Source organism: Rhodofomes roseus (assembly GCF_022264815.1).
Source record: "Rhodofomes roseus strain CIRM-BRFM 1785 chromosome Unknown C8Q71scaffold_2, whole genome shotgun sequence".
Taxonomy (NCBI): Eukaryota; Fungi; Basidiomycota; class Agaricomycetes; order Polyporales; family Fomitopsidaceae; genus Rhodofomes; species Rhodofomes roseus.
In genome coordinates, this window is record NW_025952958.1 from 621,365 (window position 1) to 639,932 (window position 18,568).

An 18,568-nucleotide genomic window follows, 5' to 3' on the forward strand; every position below is an offset into this window, starting at 1 on the left:
AACTCAGCCTCTCGTCGCCCTCTGTATTGTCCTCGAATCGCCTTCTCTACGCGCACTTCATACATCCGGAATGTCTGCAAGAATGCATCCACACTCGCCGCTGCCTGCCCCCGCGCTGCATGCCAGCAATCCATCCACGCAGTCCAAGTCGCACGTACTCGCCGGGGTTCAAGACGCGTACTGGAGCGATGATGAAGCGGTGCGCCTTGCGTGCATTCTGACAACCTCGTGAGGCTCATATGAAGTGGCTGACTTCAGGAGGATGCCGAGTGCCCACTTTGCTTGGAGGAGATGGACATTTCGGATCTTAACTTCAAGCCTTGTCCGTGCGGCTACCAGGTGTGACTATATGCTCTTTTCTCTCAGCCCAACTCCTAAGCAACCGGTATGGTCATCACTAGATCTGTCGCTTCTGCTGGCACCACATTAAGGAGAATCTGAACCGGCGCTGCCCTGCATGTCGGAGAGAGTATACCGACGAGGCTGTCCAGTTCAAACCCATCAACAAAGAGGAGTGAGTGACCTTGGTTTCCTGCATGCACGAGTCTCCCTCATTTCCCTCCTCTGCGACGTAGTCATAAACGTTTGACGCAACAGAAGAAACAGCGGGAACGCGAGAGGAAGGAGTTGGATGCCCTGGGTAGGCGGCACCTTGCCAATGTGCGCGTTGTACAGCGCAACGTGGTCTATGTGATTGGCATGGGCCCCCGATTCGCGAAAGAGGAGGTGCGCATCACTCTATCGGCCCACGCGATCCTTGCTGAGCCCAGATGCCAGCTCATCCCTACGTTACGCTCGAGCGAGTACTTTGGGCAATACGGTAAGATCTCCAAGATCGTTATTGTCAAACGTACTTCCCCTGGAGGCCGTGCTCCGGTCGTCGGATTGTACATCACCTATCATCGTCGCGAAGACGCCGCTCGTGCAATTGCTGCAGTCGATGGTGCACCTTCGCCGGGAGGCGGTAACGAAATCATGAGAGCCAGCTATGGTACGACCAAGTACTGTATGGCCTTCTTGCGCGGTGTCTCGTGTACGGAGCATGGGTGTATGAATCTGCACGAGTGGGGAGACGAGAAGGACTGCTTTACCAAAGAAGACCTCACGACTCTGTCCGTAACGTCTTCCATGCAAGCTAATACTTCGACTAACTATTCATAGGAAACACACCATGAAAGATACGGAGAACAGACCAAGGACTACGATCGTCACGAGGAAAGGCGATGAGGCGGACGGTCAGTGCTCGCACGGACTCCCTTGTTCATATGCTGACTTTCGTTACAACAGGGTTGCCTCGTGCAGCCGCTTGGGGGAAGCAGGGGACAACTACGACCGCTCTGCACAACAACACCAATGCTGCCACGACCGCCCAAGCATCAACCCGGCAGACAAGGCGTGGTGGAACAGGTACGAGACAACAGCGCTCGAGTGCTGCGATTACCAGTGCTGTGGAGACGCGTGCGACAGGGAGAGACCGGAAAGGTGCCACTGCGGTTAAGGCGTCCTCTCAGGCGTCGTCTTCACGTCCTGCGACACCTGCGAGTACTGGTCAACCTGCGCGGCCTGTTACACCCAGTACTACTAAAGCTGCGAAGCAGAAAGAAGCTGCACCTGCACCTCCCCTTCCACCCCGCTCGCCCACGTCGTCTACTCTCGAATCAGAGAGTGGGTCAGCAGCCCAAGATGTTCCGCCCGTGGAGTCGCCCGTACAAGCACCATCTACCGAGGTACCGGCTGCACCTCCCGGTCTTCCGGCTGTCCCTCCCGGCCTAACCGCCCCTCCTGGTCTGCCGCCACCATCTCGTACTGCGTCTACCATGTCATCGCCGCTCTCTGTCACTGTCCAGCCTTCGCAGTCTTCGTACCAGATGTCGACACAGGCGCAAGCGCTCATGGAGGACCTCCGCGCCCGACGCGAGATGCCCGTGCCAGCCATCATGGAGAAGAGCCCGTTCCCAGATTTTGACCGGATGCTACAAACGCTCAGCGGGGATGATGGTGGCTTCGGTGGCTTCAGCTTCAACCTGGACCCTGCACTGGCCGGCGAAGGAGCCGATGAGGCTTTGGTATTACCCGAGCTGGATGTTACACCGAACACCCCATTCACCGGTACGTTCCTGGATGCTTTCCCGGGGCTCAGGCAGAACGCGGCTTCGGGTCCATTGATGGGGCCGCCTGGACTGGCGCACCCAGCTCGCCCTGCATACGAGCCTGTGACTCTTCGTCAGCCGGCACTGGACCGGCAGCCCTCCGGGGGCTCCGGATACACTGGGTCCTTCAACCCATTCGGGTCAGACGCCAATGATGATGTGCCGTCAAGGCGATATTCGCCGTTGGACGAGGAACGACAAGTATCGCGCTTCACCTTCGCTCGTGGCCGTCAAGGGTCGACGTCTTCTTCCCTCCATGCGTCATCACCTCTCAATCACGCCGACAACTTTGCGCATGCGCCGTACTACAACTCTTCGGAGTTGGTCTCGCCAGCTCGTCGTGGGACACCTCCGCAATGGCTCCCGAACCGACACCAGGCCCAGGAGTTCATCCACGGACCGCATTCTGCAATGAACTCGCCCTTGGCCCAGCAGGCCCAGCAAGCCCAGGCTCATCCCCAATACGCACCGCCCCAACAGCAGCACCCTGGTCGGTTCCAGCCCTTTGACCCAGGTGTCAGCGAGGCGCAATTGCGCGACTTTATCAACTCTAGTCGTGAGAAGTCGTTCCAGTTCCGCCATGAACAGTCTGGTAGGATGCTTTTGCTTGTGTGATGTGTAATCGTATGTTGACCTCGATCACATGTACCCCTCGGACCAATGTACTCTACGGCTCTCGACATCATTATGATACCCAGATCCTCCATACAAGCCTATGTCAAATCAACCGTTCAATGATCCCGCCATCATGTCTGCAAGGCTCGCATCGCCAGTGATCTCGCAACCTGCCCATGACAACGGTTTCACGAACTCGTCCTCGGTTGAAAGCTTCTCGTCTCACCGTTTCGGATATGGCCCCCCTCCCGGGTTGTCCTTTCAAGACGGCTCACTGGGAAACGTTGGAAGCGCGATGAACCACAACTCGTACGGCATGCCGAACGGATCGCTAGGCAGCGTTGAAGTTTCCCAAGCGAGCGGGTCCGCACATGGTGAGTCGATTTTCTTTCCCTTTCAAGGGCGGGTCCCAGGTCAGAGTACCGAGTGCCGTGCTTTCAGTGCGGAAACAGCTATTTCGGCCTTGATGTGTAACATGCCTGGTGGCCATGGCCCGGTTCCTCTCCCCATCTTCCGCCCTGCTCTACATGTGTCTTTCCGGTAGGATGCCCCAAGTATGCCTCGACGCTGACATGCCCTTGTCCCATCTCTTTTTGCCGGTCACCCTGTTCTCTTCCGTGAAGTTTCCACATCCCCCTCTGCATCTGTTGAGCCCTCCGTTGTCCCCTCCCCCGCCTTGTCGTCTTCCGATTTTCCCGCCTTGTCTGCGACTGCGACTGAGCCTGCGCTTCGTCGCGAACAGCCGTCTACCGAGCCCGCCCCTGAAGCCGGCGCGGACACTCTCGATGATGCTGCAAGAGCGAAGGCCGAGCGCAAGGCGGCGAAGAAGGCCGCCGCCACGGAACGTGCGGCCGAGCGAAAGCGGGTGGCAGCGGAGAAAGCTGCAGCACGGGCAGTGGAGAAGGAACGCATCGCACAAGAAAAGGCCGCCGAGAGGGAACGCCAGGCTACGCTCAAGGCAGAGAAGGACAAGGCGGCTGAGGAGAAGGCGGAGAGAGAGAAAGCTGAGCGACTCGGGCGCGAGAAGGCGGAGAGGGATAAGGCAGAGAAAGAGAAGGCAGAGAGGGAGCGGGCTGCGCAGGAGCGCCAGGAGAAGGAGAAAGCTGAAAGGGAGCGTCTCGCTCAGGCCAAGAAGGCAGCCGCAGCTGCCAACGCGAAGACGCAAGGCAGCGCTCAGCCTGGCAGGCAGGCGGATGATGAGTCCCCAGGCGCACCTGCGCAAGCTGACCAAGGCTCGGACAAGGCAGCTGGCCGCAAGCAAGCCCCGAAGCAGCCAGCCCCCATCATCGTGCCCGAGCCTGAGGTTCAAGTGCCCATTCTCTCGAAGATGCCCAAGAAGCACAAACCGAACGCGAAGCCTATTAAGATCCCTAAGGACGACTTCAACTCCGATCCTACGTCAGCTCTTCCATCCTCTACAAACTCCGAAGCCCCTGGTCTGCCCGATGTTCGTGGAGCTCAGACCAGTTCCAACGTCTCGCGCGCGCAGTCGGTGGACAGGACCCCGCCGCTGCAGCGTGCCACCGTCCAGGAGCTCTTGCAAGATCTCGACTCGGAGTTCCAGCACCTCAACATCCACAAGCACCCCTTCTTCGACCTCTCAAAGATCAACCCCGCCGCGAAGATGCCGCTCGAGTACGGGCCGCTGGTGCACGCGCTCTCCGCGCTCTCTGTCGGGGGCGGCTCGTTCGCGAACAACATGCCGTCGGGCGCGATCGACAACGCGGTGTCGAGCTTCCAGCAGCTGCTCGAGACGCTGACGCAGACGATCTCGGACCTGCTGCGGCTGCTGCCGCGCAAGACGTGGGACGACAACTCATCGTTCGACGGCGTGCTCCGCGAGATGCTCAAGGGCGACGACTTCCTCGACGACGGCGGCGAGGACGGGCACGGGCATGTGCGCGAGGACGAGGTCGCGGCGCTCACCCTGGCGCTCGAGCGCCGCGCGCGCTGGATGGAGGTGCAGCTGAGCAAGCTGGAGGAGCTCCACCGGGATATCAACACGGCCGCGGTGCGCGCGGTGCTCTCGTTCAACGACAACGGCTGGGACGCGCGCGGGCGCCTGCCGAAGGTCGGGAACACGCTCCTGCGGTTCGACACGCTGGGGGTGGCGAATGAGCGCGGCATGCTGCGGATGATGTCGGCGGACGAGCTGGAGAAGAAGCTCGTAGTCGCGAAGGAGGCGGCGGCGTTTGCGGAGGCGGAGCTGCGCGAGACGATGCAGCGTATGCAGGAGGTGAAGCCGATGCGTGCGGGACATTGAGCGGTGGACTCAGACGGGGCATGTGGGAGCTCTGTGTATAACGACAATCTGTGAAGACAAGTACAGTAGTAATGCAGAAGCCTGAATTTGATACAAGTGTGTGTTCTATGCGTCGTCCTACTACGAAGCTACTACACGTACTGTCCCGATGGGAGTGAGTCTAGGCTCTATCTCAAGACAGGACAATCGAGGCTGAAGTCCTCTGCCGTATGGGCGTAGTGTGTGCCTCCGCAAAGTCCAAGGCATGGCTAATTGGGCGACGAACACCTGGTTCTATCGATGCTTGGTCTTCGTCTGCCGAAAGGAAGCGACTAGATTTTGTGGAGTCGTTACGACGTCGCGGCCATGAGCGTCTTCCTGCACTGAATCGAGACTGAAGTGAAGCGGCTGCTGCAGCGCGACATCCGACGCGTAGTCCCTCTTGCGCAATTCGTGCTCGATGTGCACCTCGGGCTCGTCGTACATGTCCAGTAGGATGTCCCAATCGGTGATGTCCATGGCTAGGATGGAGTCGGAGAGAGCGCCTGCGTCGTCCAGCGACCGTTGGAACAGTTCCCAACGTCCGGATGGACGTGCCTCGGATGGCGGACGTGCGATGGCGCTCGCTCGGTCCCCATATGTTGTAGTTGACAGAGAGGAAATGCCTAGGACCCGCCGCGTCAACAACACACATAGCAGGAAGATGCCCACGGAAAGCGCGAGCTCCACTGCGATCCGGAGGACTGAGCGCGATATAGCCTGAGGAACGACCCCGATGTATTTCTTGCGCTTCGCCGATTGACGAGCGGGGCGCAGCGCAAGAACGCACGTCGGGAGCTGCGACATCTTCTTCGAGACTGGGAGCCTTTCGCAGGGCACAGTGGCAGTACCGAATGTCAATGGGCACTGGAGCTTTGCGGGACGAGCCTTTGACTGATACGCGGGCGGCTGGCTGTGGATGGAGGTGGATGAGTAGATCTGTCAGCCACACGGTGCAGTTGGACTTGGGCAGTTGGTCGCAGTACTTGCCATCGCCCGGGCAGGGGCGCGAGCCTCCACACTGGCCGTCAGCCGGGGTCTAGACCAGCTCGACGGTGGCTGCCATTCTGTTCCATTTCGGGCGGCCGGTACACACGTGTTGACGCGTCGCGATCGGTCACGTCACGTCTACGCTCAGTGCCACCGTGACACCAGTAGACACGCTCATACATCCCCGGGTACTGCTACTCCCAGCCTCGGCTAGTCTCCCCTAGGCAGACCCTCAAGAAGACCTCTGTGACGGAGGCGTCCACCCTGCCGAGCCTCTATCACTATTCCCGCCTCTGCGAGCCAGGCTCGTTCGCAGCCAACCTTAGTGAGTCCATGCGCCCTCTCTGCTATGTACGGCCCGGTGAACCTCACTGAACACGAACAGACAGCCGTACGATGGATCGTAAATTTCCCAACGAGCTCACCGACGACATCAGCGACTGTCTCCGGGATGACCCACGGACGTTGCTGAGCTGTGCGCTAACATGCCGAGACTGGCTGTCCAGGAGCAGGCGCCATCTCTGGGAATACCACAAACTCGTCATCACAAGTGTTGCCGATCTAGCTTTCCTGTCGGATCGCCTCGCCCGGCCTGAAAATAAGCAGTTCTACAGCGATAAGGACACCACGATGCAGATTCGGGAGGACGAGACAAGACCATTCGCGCACACGGTGCCGTTACGCATACCTGGCTCATTTCTTCCCAGGCTTGAAAGCACAAAATTCTCTCACATTGGCACTGACCTGGGAGACCACAGTCCTCGAATAAACTGGCACAACAGCTTCTTCCAGCCTGTGCTCTCGTCGTACAAAGCGGTGACGAGGCTGAAGCTTTCGAATTGCCACTTTCACGTTGCGAGCATCTTACGCCGACTACTCTACGCACTCCCAGCTCTCAGGGCGGCGACTCTCGTTACGTGACGTTCGTGCCTCCTCGCACACCCCTCGCCCTAGAGCTTGTGCGCCGTCGGCGGCGGCAGCTAGGTGCATTGAAAATATTCTCAACGAGATTGATAGCACACAACGAATTGCTTTACCTCTTGACACTATGTTCTGGACTCAGGTGTCTTCACATCGATGCAAAGCATGCAGTGGCAACCTCATCTCAGGCAGACATGAACTTCGTTCACCTCCCAATTTCTCAAATAATTCTTCACGGCTACATCCACTGTGAACACCATCCGATATGTACCTACCGTTGGTAAGTTTATCCGAACATGCTATAACTGTGACTTATGGCACCCATCAGATGCTACAAGCCTAGTGCGCAACATTCACGTCGAGACAATAGACTATCACTATGACATCCATAAAGACTATGATGATCTACGCGCGACGATCCTGGCCATTTCAAGCATGCTCTCTCAAGGTGTAGGCCCGAACGTCGACACTATGCAGTTCTATTTCGAGTTCGCGTCGCCAAAGCTATTGCCATGTCCCGAGGACTCCACAGAGTCCACGTCGCAACCACCTTCTATTCGTCCTGCTCTAGCCTCGCAGATAGCGTGCGATGCGCTCAAGAACGTGCACACAATCAAGCTGTGCATCGACTCGAATGTTGAAGCTATAGGAGAACGCCGGACACCTGCCTCGGACGCGGCGGCCAGAATCATCCCGCAGTTGTTCGCGAATTTGTTCGCGAACTGGCCAGCCCGTGGGCAGCTCGCGGTCAGGGTCGATGGGCCGCCCGAGTACAGGCAAGTGGGGTCCTGGGTGCAGCCCTGACGAATAGAGCCCGGGAGAGTCAGGTCATCTCTCGAGGACGACTCCGAGTCCACATACTCGTCCGCTGGAAGTGGCAGCGTCGAGTTCGCGGAATAGTCGGCGCGGAGGTCGGCGTGGGCGACGGAGACGGATATTCGGAAGCTAGGACGTAATTCATTCATTGGTGGGCGGGCTACGGATTCGGAACATGATATCCAAGGTTCGTAAATCGACATGCGAGCTGTGTCTGATGACTCCTTAGTCGAGGAAGCCTGGCGAAGGGCGTAGGACACAGAGACCAATATCAGACAGCAGTAAGTATGTACCCGCTCCGCCCGTACGCCGTTCTGATTATGGTCACTCTGTAGCAGCTACTGATGACAACTCGAGGACTTTACCCTGCCCCAAACGACTCCCTGATCACCTTCGCGCGCAAACCCTCGAGGGATCAGCACAATATGCCCAATTGTCGTCGCGGTTATTTATGGCGTAATCCTACTTCGGCGCCGCTGACTAGACTGTCTCATTGACTACGCGTACGTACATCTGCTATCCCTCGTTTATCCCCTGCGTGATCGCGCAGACCAGGTCCCACACGGCCTCTACTCTCGCTCCCACGCGGCAAATCGTAGGCGCATGCTCAACTGCAAGCCTGCAGTTGTTCTCGAGTGCTTCCTCACACCGACGACTCGGAGGGTGCTGAGCGTAGAATCAGCAGCCAGAGAGGTGCGCATCTTTGAGGCTTTGCGTTCAGCACCATCGCATTGGTTCTGATCAAAGTCGCTCAGGCGAGGTAGCTGCATGACGCTACCACCGAGGCCCTCGGCGGCGTACTGCGACTGTACTAAGACCTAATAGGCAGTCAATGTAAACCAGGTTGCTCAGCGGCGCGCAGGCACCACGTCGAATTCCGCAGCAACAGGCCTTCAAATATACGTGTAAGGTGGTTTCGCAGCACCCGTAGGAGACGCTTCTCAAGAACAGATGAGTCGTTGCAATTGTATGGAGTGCGTGGGGCGCTGATCGAAGGTGGGTGAGGCTGTGGTCGACGCCTCGTGGGCTCCTGCAAAGTCCTGCATGAGCGGTTGATAAATATCTAGATGTTGACCTCCCGTCGTTAATTTCACTTCGCCGGACCCCTCTTCCACAGCCAGCCTGGGTAGGTCCATGATCTTTGCTATGTGCACGGCGCGTCCCACTGACTAAGTTATGGATAGCCAGCCACACAATGGAGCGCAAACTGCCAAACGAGCTCACGGACGTCATAATCAACTTCTTCTGGGACGACCCACCGACAATGCGGAGCTGTGCTCTGACGTGCCGAGACTGGCTGCCGAGGAGCGTCTTCCATTTTCAGGCGTACCTTATCCTCAGCATCAAAAGCGTCGCGACACTCTCCCTCCTGTCGCAACGCCTCGGGTGCCCCAATAGCAGGCAGTTCTACCGCGACATGGAGGTCATGGAGGTCTCGGAGGTGTTCACGCAGATACATTTCGCACATACGGTGCCGTTACACATCCCCGGACCGTTCCTCCCGAAACTCAGAGAGATCGAATTCTCCCACCTTGGCCGGCGGCTCGGGGAATCGCCTCCTATGCACTGGCACCACAGTTCCTTCACACTGCTTTCGTCGTACAAGGCGATGACTACATTGCGCTTGTCAAACTGCCACTTCCACGATGCGGGCAACCTGCGCCGGGTAGTCTACGCGCTTCCCGCTCTTGACGATGTGACTCTCGTGGATGTGACGTTTTCGCCTCGCACATCGCTGTCCCCAGAGCTTGGACGCCGCCGCCGGCAGCTTGATCGCCTGGCGCTTCGACTTTCAGGACCGACAGTATATTACGGATTGATCTACTGTCTGTGTCTGTGGTCCGAGCTGCGGGAGCTCACAACGTACGCAGAGCATGCGATAACAGCCTTGCCTCGGACATTGGCAGACATGCGCTTGGCTCACTTTGCGCTTGGCTCACTTGCCCATCTCTCGACTAGTGCTCGAACACTTCATCAACACTGGCTGGCAGGACCGCCAAATGCCATCAGCAGGTAAGAAGCCCGTGAAACCATGACATAGCCATTACTCATGTTCAACCTCTCGACCATAGATGCTACAAGCCTGGTGCACAACATTCACGTCAAAACCACTACCTACATCTATTTCATCGACAGAGACTACATCGATCTACGCGTGACCACTCGAAGAATTGTAGACATGCTCTCTCAGGGCGTAGGCAGGAACGTCCACACCGTACAGCTCACCTTTCACCTCCACGAGCGAAACCTCCTGCCGTGTCCCGAGAATTCCACAGGGCTTTCATGGCAGCCACCGTGGACCCTTCTGCAGGAGACGATGCGCGATGCGCTGCCGAACGTACGCACAATAGAGTTGGACATCCGAGATGACTCTGGAGACGACCCGACGCCTGCCACGGATGTGGCGGTCAGGATTATCCCTCGATTGTTCATGCACTGGGCCGCTCGTGGCCAGCTCTTGGTCAAGGTCCAAGGGCGCATCCTGGACACGTACGGTCAAATTTAGTCACGGAGAGCCTTGACTATGCTCGGTGGAGGAAAGCTCCTGATCCATGATTACGGCCGACAACAGCGATCGCAGTCTCGACTGCTTGGGATAGTCGGTATGGAGGGCGGCGGGATTGTAGGGACTGGATCCAAGTCCAGGAGCAAGGGCGTGTGTAAGACGGAGACGGAGAGTAGTTGAGGGAGGTAAACGCGATAGCACGGTCGGGTATGTGAGGCGACATATGTTCCTTAGTTGATGACCTGCTCTAACTCTGAACTCATGTCAAGTGGAGATAGTAATACCAAGCTACTCGATCAGGTTATAGGGAGCGCACTGACAGGAAAGTACGTGAGAGGAGTGTGCGACTCGAATGGTCTACTATGAAGGATGTAGCGAAAATAGTATCACTCGAATGCCTAGTCAGATTGAATGTACCTAGAAACCTTCAGTTAATGATCTAGGAAGTCTGCAGAGAGCTCCATGACGGTGGGACGAGGTTGTCGTCGTCGAGTCTCGAGCCTGGCTCAAGCCACTGGGATGCAAGCACGTGCCGACGCGTCGCGATCGGTCACGTCACGCTCTAGACGCGTTCAGTGTTCACGGTTCCTCGTCTGGTCCCCGTCCTTGCTCACTCCCCGCGCCACGCCCGCTTCATCCCCGCTACCCATTCTAACCCAGCATGAACACGATATCGAATATGGCGCAGCTTGACTTGCTCGCCGCAGACGTCCCCGACCCGACCGACTTTCCCCCTTCCGATATCGCCCCCGGCCTCCGCCTCCTCGACGAGGCCCTGCGATGTAGCGTCTGTCATGAGCTCTACGACGCGCCTGTGACGCTCAATTGTGGACATTGCTTTTGTTCGTTGGTGCGTCTGGACATATTTGCCAGAGCTTACACGACGGCTCGACGTTTTGACGCGTTATGCTATTGCAGTGTGTGCGAAACTGCCTTAAGGACAAGGAAGAGTGTCCAAGCTGTCGGAAGCAAGCATCGGACACGCAGCTGAGGAAGAACGTCGCGCTTGAGAGTGCGGTGAAGGCCTGGGCTGCCGCGAGGTGCGTATTGTGATCCGGGCTGTGATCCTATGGCACCCAGTGACTGGTATGCTCAGGGAGTTTACACTGCGCCTTGCCAAGCAAGAAGTTCAGCGTCTTTCAAAAAACGCGCTGGAAGAGATCCACCCACGAAAGCGAAGGAGGTCTGCTCGGACCTCGGGAGGCAGCTCGTCGGATGAGGTTGAGATTGTGGAAGGGCCCTCGACCCTTGCGATTCAGAGGAGACAACCCGTTCCGAACATGAAGAGTGCGTAACCCATGCCGACATTGAAACGCATATCCAACCTGGATCTTACAGAGCAGCGTTCAAACAAATCACCTCGCATACCAGACACGCCCTCCACCCCGCCAACGCCCGGCTCCTCCGACGGTATACGCCTTCCTCACCATCCCTTCGCATATACGCCGTCTAAACTCTCATCCCACCTCCCTCAGACCTGATAGACTGCCCCGTGTGCCAGCAACGCGTGCCCTTCCAGATCATCAACCAGCACATCGACAGCAGCTGCAAGCTCACCGACGCGCCTCCTCCCTCTCCGCGCAAGCCCAAGGGCAAGGCGAAGCAGGAGTGGTCCAAGATCCTTGGCGGCGCCGCGGCGCTGGGCCGTCGTCCCAACAAAGAGAGGGATAAGGAGCGGTACGTGGAGTGCGTCCATCTGGTGCAGGCGTACATATGCTGATCGCTCTCGTTGTCCTCCGTTGTGGAATATTGATGCAGCGTCAAGTCCCCGGCGGCCCAACATGACGACGAGCCAGAGTACCTCCCGACAGTCTCGTACCACACACTCAAGGACAGACGCGTTCAAGAGCTATTGAACGAACATGGTCTCCCTACGACGGGTGACCGGCACGCATGGGTCCGCCGACACCAAAAGTGCGTCTTTCACAGAATCTCTAGCCTTATTACATACACTCCGCATCTACGCATACCTCATTTTCTGTGGGATGGGAGCTGTGACATTGCGGATGCTGACCGCTAGCATATACGCAGGTGGGTCACGCTCTACAACGCGAACCTCGACCGTACGCCCAGCGACCGGCACATGCCCGACCAGCTGCGGCGCGAGCTGCAGAAGTGGGAGGCCTCGGAGGGCGCTGCCAGTGGTGGCGGATCCGCAGGCCTCGGGAAGAAGAAGGCAGGGGAGGTGACAGACGTCGTGGCGTATCAGGTGTGTGTGGCATTGGGGAGTGGCCCAAGGGCTGACGGGTTGATTTGGGTTGGTGTAGACGGCGCACAAGGCGGAGTTCGCGAAGCTGGTTGAGGCAGCGCGGCCGAAGCGCAGCCCACAGGCGAGCCAGACTCACAACGGGCGGACGGAGGATGCCAAGAATGGTACGGGGCAGCGTGAGCAGAGTAATGGGGACGTGAGTACGCAAGCTCAAGGGGTGGCAGATCGGTTAGCGGCCGGCTGACAATGGTAGGGTGAACTACATCCTCCCCACAAGTCTGGTTATTTTACGGTTGCCCAGTGGTCTCCTTGTTGTATGAGTGCTATAACTTTGCCTTCGCTCAAAGACGTGGACACTCGGCTCAATGTCCACGATGAGTGCTGTCTCATTCAACCTTCGCAGTTCCCAACTCCCGACTCAATGGCAGATCGATCCGCGTCACTCAAAAGGGGGCCTATGAGTCCTAGTGATGCATTACAACGTACAATTCCCAAGATGTACAAGTTGAGTAATCCCCTTCCAAGCGTCGGTCCCTCAGTTGCTTGCTTTGCCCCAGACAGCTTCCTTGCCCGCCTGCTTCGTCACTTCGTCGCCGACTGCATGTCCGTATGCGAGTTTGGCTGCACCGGTTGCGACAGATGCTGCGTTCTCCGCAGCGGTGGTTGCGCTAGCCCCGTACGAGGACGCGGTGGAGCCGACGGTGGCACCAGTCGATGAGGGCGCGTTAGTCGCGTTCGCCCAGCCGTCATCTACGCCAGACCCAGTAAGCACCTAAGAGTCCATGACCACGAGAGGCGAGTGAAACGCACATTTGTTCGAGTTCTCGTTGAGCGGGTCGATGTTGACGGACTCGATGATGCCGGGACGGCCTTCGATGACGCCAGCGGTTTTGCTGAAGTTGCGCGCCGCCTCGCGGTTGCCGGAGAAGTTTGGGCCAGCGCCGGCGCCGAGGTCATCAGACGTCGGATCCGATACCTGCGGGATACAGCGGTCAGCACGCGCATGCTGTGAGGACGCAGCGGATCCGTACGAAGTTGGAGCCAAGCGGGTCAGCGTGGTTGGACGAGCTGGTCGGGTTAGCGACGCCGGGGTGAGTGTCGACGCCCTTGTTACCGCCGAGGGTGATGTCCTTGTCGTTGAGAGACATGATGGGTACTGTGTTGGTTCAGAGAGGTGGCTGGTCGTGGAAGTGGGTCGTGGCGTTGGGTCGTGAAATGGTAGGTAGAACAAGCGCAGGCAGAGGCCGTTATAAGAAGATTGAGCGCGGCGAATATTGGGGCAAGGAGGAGCAGAGGAGCAGGGAACGCGCGTGACGCACTCGCTCCCGTCAGACCTCTTCGCGCGCCATGACGTCAGGCGTCACTGTCCATACATGGCGCGGCACCTGCCTGTTCGGGAACAGTCACGTCCGCGCCGGGAGCTGAGGCTGGTGGCGGGAACTCGAATTTCCAGCGGGGACCGCTGACCGAGAGCATCCCACGGCCACCCCAATGCGCGAACAGCACAGGGATGATCCTCATCGCTGCCTCGGCCACAGGCGTAGATGTCGTTGTCGCACCTCGGATGACAAGCTGGACTGCGGTGACATTTTGCAGTCCAAACTGTATAGCAGCATCGTCGAGGGACGGTAGACATGCAGCGCGGCCCTCGTTGGCTGTGGCATATGACACAAAGTCCTCGAGATTGCGGCACAAGAAGGTGAGGCACAGGCATATCTCGGTAACCTTCTCCCCAACGCCTTGAGAAAGCATGGTTATGATCGCTTGTTTCGTGGCTCGAAAATCGAGACAGTCTTCCCAAATGGTGATATTGTACTCAATCTTCTCCACATGTATGTTGTGGATGAGACTTGTGTCATCTTCGCGTCAGACAACTCGGCTCATCAGGATATGTCATACGCTGAGTTGCAAGAGGGTAACTAACCTGCTGTGATCTGCAGACGACGCAGCGCGTCCGGGGTGTTCTCATAACGATTGTCCCGGCCTCCTTGCACGCCGGAGGTCGCCCGACCCCAATCACACTGCACCAAGAACACCGGAACATACCACCCAACGAAGGCCCGCAGCAAGAGTCGGGAAACAGGAAATCGAGCTGCGGTCATATTTCCTGCCGGAAACGTTGCCATCGCGCTTTCTGCTTCGGTCGTAATCCGGCGTGCTTCGGAGAAGAATTGCAGACATCGCAGCAGCTCCAGGTGCCCGTCGGTCACCGAGCCCAAGAATTTGAGGTGATCCAGCGAGTGTCGCTTCCAGGAGCGACAGTGTTCCTGTTCTTGTACCAGGCCTGCGCCGCGAGGCGGTCTTACAAAGTTTAACGCCGAAATGCTGACAACCTTCAAGGAAGGAAGGACCTCCACAATCCGGCGCAAGTCCTCCATCTCATGAAGGCGGCCACCGTAGATAGTCAATTCTGTCACCGCCTTGTATGACGCGAGGAGGCTGAAGAAGCTGTGGTGCCAATTCATCGTGATCGCTGATTCCAGCCGCCCCAGGTTCGTGAACGTGATGGTTTGAAGCCTCGGGACGAACATCCCGGAGATGCACAGAGGTATGATGTGTATGAATGGCCTCTCTGGATCCTCCCAGACAAACATAGAGTGAATATGGGTGAGGAACCGTCTGCTTTCAGGGCGGGCAACGCGTTTCGTCCACACAGCCAGATCAGCGACGCTCTTGAGGCTGATCATGTCGAAAGCCCGGAGGTGCAGTTTACTTCGGGGTCGCCATGCGCGGCATGTCAGCGTGCAGCTCCGTAGAGTCGGTGGATCGTCCCATGCGAAGTCGATAATGTAGTCGGTGAGCTCCGGGGGTAGGATACTTGAATCCATGCTCTGTTTATCACACAATCAGCGGCACATCCCAGGTTGCAGACAAGAAAATATACACTCACTAGGGCAAAGGAGAGCGGGGCGACCTTGGATCCTGGGGGATACGCAGCGTCCCTGGAATGCATGATTTAAGTGCTCTGAGTCGACGTCAAATATAGCTAAACTTCTTCATGGTAGGTGTCATACCCATCACTGGCACTTACATACTCGTTTTCAACCCCGCTCACTGCTGGCAGGTCGTCGCTAGACATGGGGCCATCGGGCACATGGGCTTTACATGCCGGTCTATGGACAGGAATGCATGCGATGAAATCATGTTCACGGGCGCGGAGACTTCGACCACAATGACAGCTCCTATCTGTATACTTACGGCAACTTCCCATCCGGTCAAACAGCCGCCAGTGATATTCATCAAGGCGCGGGAGAGGCACTGTGTCCTTTTCTCAGAGTCCTTCGAACTGGATCTCGTCGACCCTGTAATGTTCATCAAGGGACATATCAGATCATGCGGAGGAAATGCAATTCTGAGACCACGAATAACAACCACTCACCGTTCACTACGTGATGTTTGACGTTGGGCTATCCGGAGTGCTTTCAGGCCGGACGATACGTTGCGTCAATTGAGTGAGATCCGCAACGCTCTTGACGGTGATCGCCGTGCGGTAAGCGCGAAGATGCAGTTCGTTCCTAGCCCGCTGGCATGTGCGGCACGTCAGCGCAGCGAAGTTGACCAGTCATCCCATGGGAAGTAGATGTGGTCGGTAAGCCCCAGAGGCAGGGCGCGAGTCTCACACCTTTCGGTGGTACTCTCTACTAGTGCCTGAAGTGCTCGGGGCGTTACATGTTGTGAATAGATAGACGAACACATTACTCACCGGGGGACTACAAGCATTCCTGATGTGGGCGCAATGTAATATATAGGTGGACCTGGACGCCGAGTACACCAGTGCCGTTTGGCTAGGTGCTTCGGCGCCAGAGACGAGCTCGACACTGTCAGAGTCGGTGACCACCATCTGGTCGTTGAGCAACCATACCTTGAACATCTGTCCTTGTGAGCATGCAGCACATGACTGCTCTGTTGCCGCCGGACAATGCGAAGTCGACGGTGTGGTCGATAGTTCCTGTGGCTGGTTACGAGACATGTTGGAGCTGGGCGAGCCAGTGATAGTCAACTAGTCAACGGAACAAGCGCGACGAGCATAGGAACAAGGGACGTCACCAGGATTGATTGTCAGGGAGGGCTTCAAGCCCTCAAATATAATCGTCAAGCGCAGCGCGGAACCAGTTGTAGGTGAGGTGTCGGTCCAAGCATTGTGATCAGCTCGTAATCAAAACGATCCAGGAGTCGATTAGTAGGGCATGTACACCTCGGTGGGGAGACATTGCAACACCAGCCAACAGGTCATAGCAATGTCCGTCACGTAAACATAAGCAGCTATTGGGTACGTACACAGCGGTCCTCCCTCTACCATTCGCGCTTGCCGTCGGGGAAGAAGCTCTCTCTCGCCTCCATGCTCACGATAGCAGGACCCGTACATGGCTCTTCGCGCGCCACGACGTCAGGCGTCACTGTCCATACAGGGCCCGACATCCGCCGGTTCGGGAACAGTCACGTCCGCGCCTTGTCTTGCTGGGGGTGAGGCTGGTGGCGGGGACTCGGATGCCCCGCGGGGATCGTTGACTGAGAGCATCCCACGGGCACTCCAGTGCGCGAACAGCGCAGGGATAATCCTCATCGCTGCCTCGGTTACAGGCGTAATTTCCGTTGGCTCATCCGAGCCGTAGATATCATCGTGTCGGATGACAAGCCGGACTGCGGTGATATTTCGCAGCCCAAACTGTAGTATAGCAGCGTCGTCGAGGGACGGCAGGCATGCAGCGCGGCCCTCGTCGGCTGTGGCATATGACACGAGGTCGTGGAGATTGCGGGGCGAGAAGGCGAGGTACACGCATATCTCGGTAACCTTCTCCCCAACGCCTTGAGAGAGCAGGGCTACGATCGCTTGTATTGTTGCTCGAAAATCGGGATAGTCTTTCATAATGTCGAACTGGTACTCAATCTCCTCCAGATGTATGTTGTGGATGAGGCTCGTGCCATCTTCACGTCAGACGACTCGGCTCATCAGTATGTGTTATATGCTGCGTTGCACGAGGGGTAACTCACCTGCTATGGTCTGCAGAGGACTCGGAGCCGGCGCGTCCCAGGTTCTTTCATAACGTGCGTCCCGGCCCCATTCACGGTGCAGCGAGAACACCGGAGCACGCATGTAAACGGCCGCCCGCAGATCGAGGCGGGAAACAGGAAACCGAGCTGCGGTCATACTTCCTGCCGGAAACGTTGCCATCGCGTTTTTTGCTTCGGTCGTAATCTGGCGTGCTTCGGAGAAGAATTGCAGACATTGCAGCAGCTCCAGATGCCCGAATCCAGTCACCGATCGCGACCACAAGAATGTGAAGTGATCCAGCGAGTGTCGCTTCCAGGAGCGACCGCGTTCTTGTTCTTGTACCAGACCTGCGCCGTGAGGCGGTCTTACAAAGTTCAACGACAAAATGTCAACATCCTTCAAGGAAGGAAGGGCCTCCACAATCCTGCGCAAGTCCGTCTCACGAAGGCAGCCACCCTGGATACACAATCTTGTCACCGACTTGTACGATGCGAGGAGGGTGAAGAAGCTGTGGTGCAAATTCATCGTGGTCGCTGATTCCAGCCGCCCCAGGTCCGCGAACGTGATGGTTTGAAGCCTCGGGACAAACATCCCGGGGATGCACAGAGGTATGATGTGTATGAATGGCCTCTCTGGATCCTCCGAGGCAAAGAGGTAGCGAATAGGGGTGAGGAACCGCCTGCTTCCAGGGCGGGCAATGCGTTCCGTCAACACATTCAGATCAGCCACGCTGTTGAGCTCGATCCCGTCGAAGTCCCGGAGGCGCAGTTCACTTCGGATTCGCCATGCGCGGCACGTCAGCGCACAGCTCCATAGAGTCGGTGGATCGTCCCATGCGAAGTCGATGATGTGGTCGGTGAGCTCCGGAGGTAGGATACTTGAATCCATGCTCATAGTACTATTTGTCATGCAATCAGCGGCACACCCTAGGTTGCAGAACAAACAATATACACACTCACTAGGGCAAAGGAGAGCGGGGCGGCCTTGGATCCTGAGGGATGCGCAGCGTCCCTGAATTACATAGTATACGTGCTCCGAGTCAACGTCAAACATAGCCAAATTTCTTATGGCAGCGCAGGCGTCATAC

General features: G+C 57.3%; 9 protein-coding genes across 9 annotated transcripts; 5 read left to right on the top strand and 4 right to left on the bottom strand.

The window, feature by feature from the left end:
• The first annotated feature begins 1 nt into the window (after position 1).
• On the top strand, positions 2 to 3,299 carry C8Q71DRAFT_208144 (uncharacterized protein). Its single transcript, XM_047917022.1, has 9 exons — positions 2 to 199; positions 259 to 339; positions 402 to 514; positions 576 to 726; positions 778 to 1,112; positions 1,162 to 1,235; positions 1,288 to 2,742; positions 2,849 to 3,139; positions 3,207 to 3,299. Exons 1-9 carry the CDS (start codon positions 71 to 73, stop codon positions 3,230 to 3,232), a joined length of 2,655 nt encoding a protein of 884 aa, XP_047783597.1. The 5' UTR covers positions 2 to 70; the 3' UTR covers positions 3,233 to 3,299.
• On the top strand, positions 3,010 to 4,913 carry C8Q71DRAFT_208154 (uncharacterized protein). The gene has a single exon (XM_047917023.1). The coding sequence runs from the start codon at positions 3,254 to 3,256 to the stop codon at positions 4,523 to 4,525; it is 1,272 nt and encodes a 423-aa protein (XP_047783598.1). The 5' UTR covers positions 3,010 to 3,253; the 3' UTR covers positions 4,526 to 4,913.
• On the bottom strand, positions 4,914 to 6,099 carry C8Q71DRAFT_208155 (uncharacterized protein). Its single transcript, XM_047917024.1, has one exon. It carries the CDS (start codon positions 5,851 to 5,853, stop codon positions 5,302 to 5,304), a length of 552 nt encoding a protein of 183 aa, XP_047783599.1. The 5' UTR covers positions 5,854 to 6,099; the 3' UTR covers positions 4,914 to 5,301.
• Position 6,100: 1 nt separating this feature from the next.
• C8Q71DRAFT_208140 (uncharacterized protein) lies at positions 6,101 to 7,173 on the top strand. Its single transcript, XM_047917021.1, has 2 exons — positions 6,101 to 6,361; positions 6,422 to 7,173. Exon 2 carries the CDS (start codon positions 6,433 to 6,435, stop codon positions 6,955 to 6,957), a length of 525 nt encoding a protein of 174 aa, XP_047783600.1. The 5' UTR covers positions 6,101 to 6,361; positions 6,422 to 6,432; the 3' UTR covers positions 6,958 to 7,173.
• Positions 7,174 to 8,968: 1,795 nt separating this feature from the next.
• On the top strand, positions 8,969 to 10,748 carry C8Q71DRAFT_876515 (uncharacterized protein; the record flags this gene model as incomplete). Its single annotated transcript, XM_047928411.1, has 3 exons — positions 8,969 to 9,599; positions 9,733 to 9,786; positions 9,846 to 10,748. 3 exons carry the CDS (start codon positions 8,969 to 8,971, stop codon positions 10,277 to 10,279), a joined length of 1,119 nt encoding a protein of 372 aa, XP_047783601.1. The 3' UTR covers positions 10,280 to 10,748.
• A 132-nt stretch (positions 10,749 to 10,880) lies between these two features.
• On the top strand, positions 10,881 to 12,883 carry C8Q71DRAFT_733395 (uncharacterized protein). Its single transcript, XM_047922329.1, has 8 exons — positions 10,881 to 11,129; positions 11,198 to 11,319; positions 11,376 to 11,566; positions 11,618 to 11,689; positions 11,755 to 11,956; positions 12,038 to 12,193; positions 12,311 to 12,488; positions 12,547 to 12,883. Exons 1-8 carry the CDS (start codon positions 10,941 to 10,943, stop codon positions 12,730 to 12,732), a joined length of 1,296 nt encoding a protein of 431 aa, XP_047783602.1. The 5' UTR covers positions 10,881 to 10,940; the 3' UTR covers positions 12,733 to 12,883.
• C8Q71DRAFT_733397 (uncharacterized protein) lies at positions 12,884 to 13,939 on the bottom strand. The gene is made up of 3 exons (XM_047922330.1): positions 13,520 to 13,939; positions 13,299 to 13,464; positions 12,884 to 13,238 (listed from the first exon to the last, which is right to left on the bottom strand). The coding sequence occupies exons 1-3, from the start codon at positions 13,634 to 13,636 to the stop codon at positions 13,024 to 13,026; spliced, it is 498 nt and encodes a 165-aa protein (XP_047783603.1). The 5' UTR covers positions 13,637 to 13,939; the 3' UTR covers positions 12,884 to 13,023.
• C8Q71DRAFT_208310 (uncharacterized protein) lies at positions 13,739 to 15,696 on the bottom strand. The gene is made up of 3 exons (XM_047917025.1): positions 15,379 to 15,696; positions 14,413 to 15,319; positions 13,739 to 14,347 (listed from the first exon to the last, which is right to left on the bottom strand). The coding sequence occupies exons 1-3, from the start codon at positions 15,439 to 15,441 to the stop codon at positions 13,842 to 13,844; spliced, it is 1,476 nt and encodes a 491-aa protein (XP_047783604.1). The 5' UTR covers positions 15,442 to 15,696; the 3' UTR covers positions 13,739 to 13,841.
• Positions 15,697 to 17,261: 1,565 nt separating this feature from the next.
• On the bottom strand, positions 17,262 to 18,509 carry C8Q71DRAFT_208436 (uncharacterized protein). Its single transcript, XM_047917027.1, has 3 exons — positions 18,441 to 18,509; positions 17,481 to 18,379; positions 17,262 to 17,429 (listed from the first exon to the last, which is right to left on the bottom strand). Exons 2-3 carry the CDS (start codon positions 18,373 to 18,375, stop codon positions 17,422 to 17,424), a joined length of 903 nt encoding a protein of 300 aa, XP_047783605.1. The 5' UTR covers positions 18,376 to 18,379; positions 18,441 to 18,509; the 3' UTR covers positions 17,262 to 17,421.
• Positions 18,510 to 18,568: the final 59 nt, after the last annotated feature.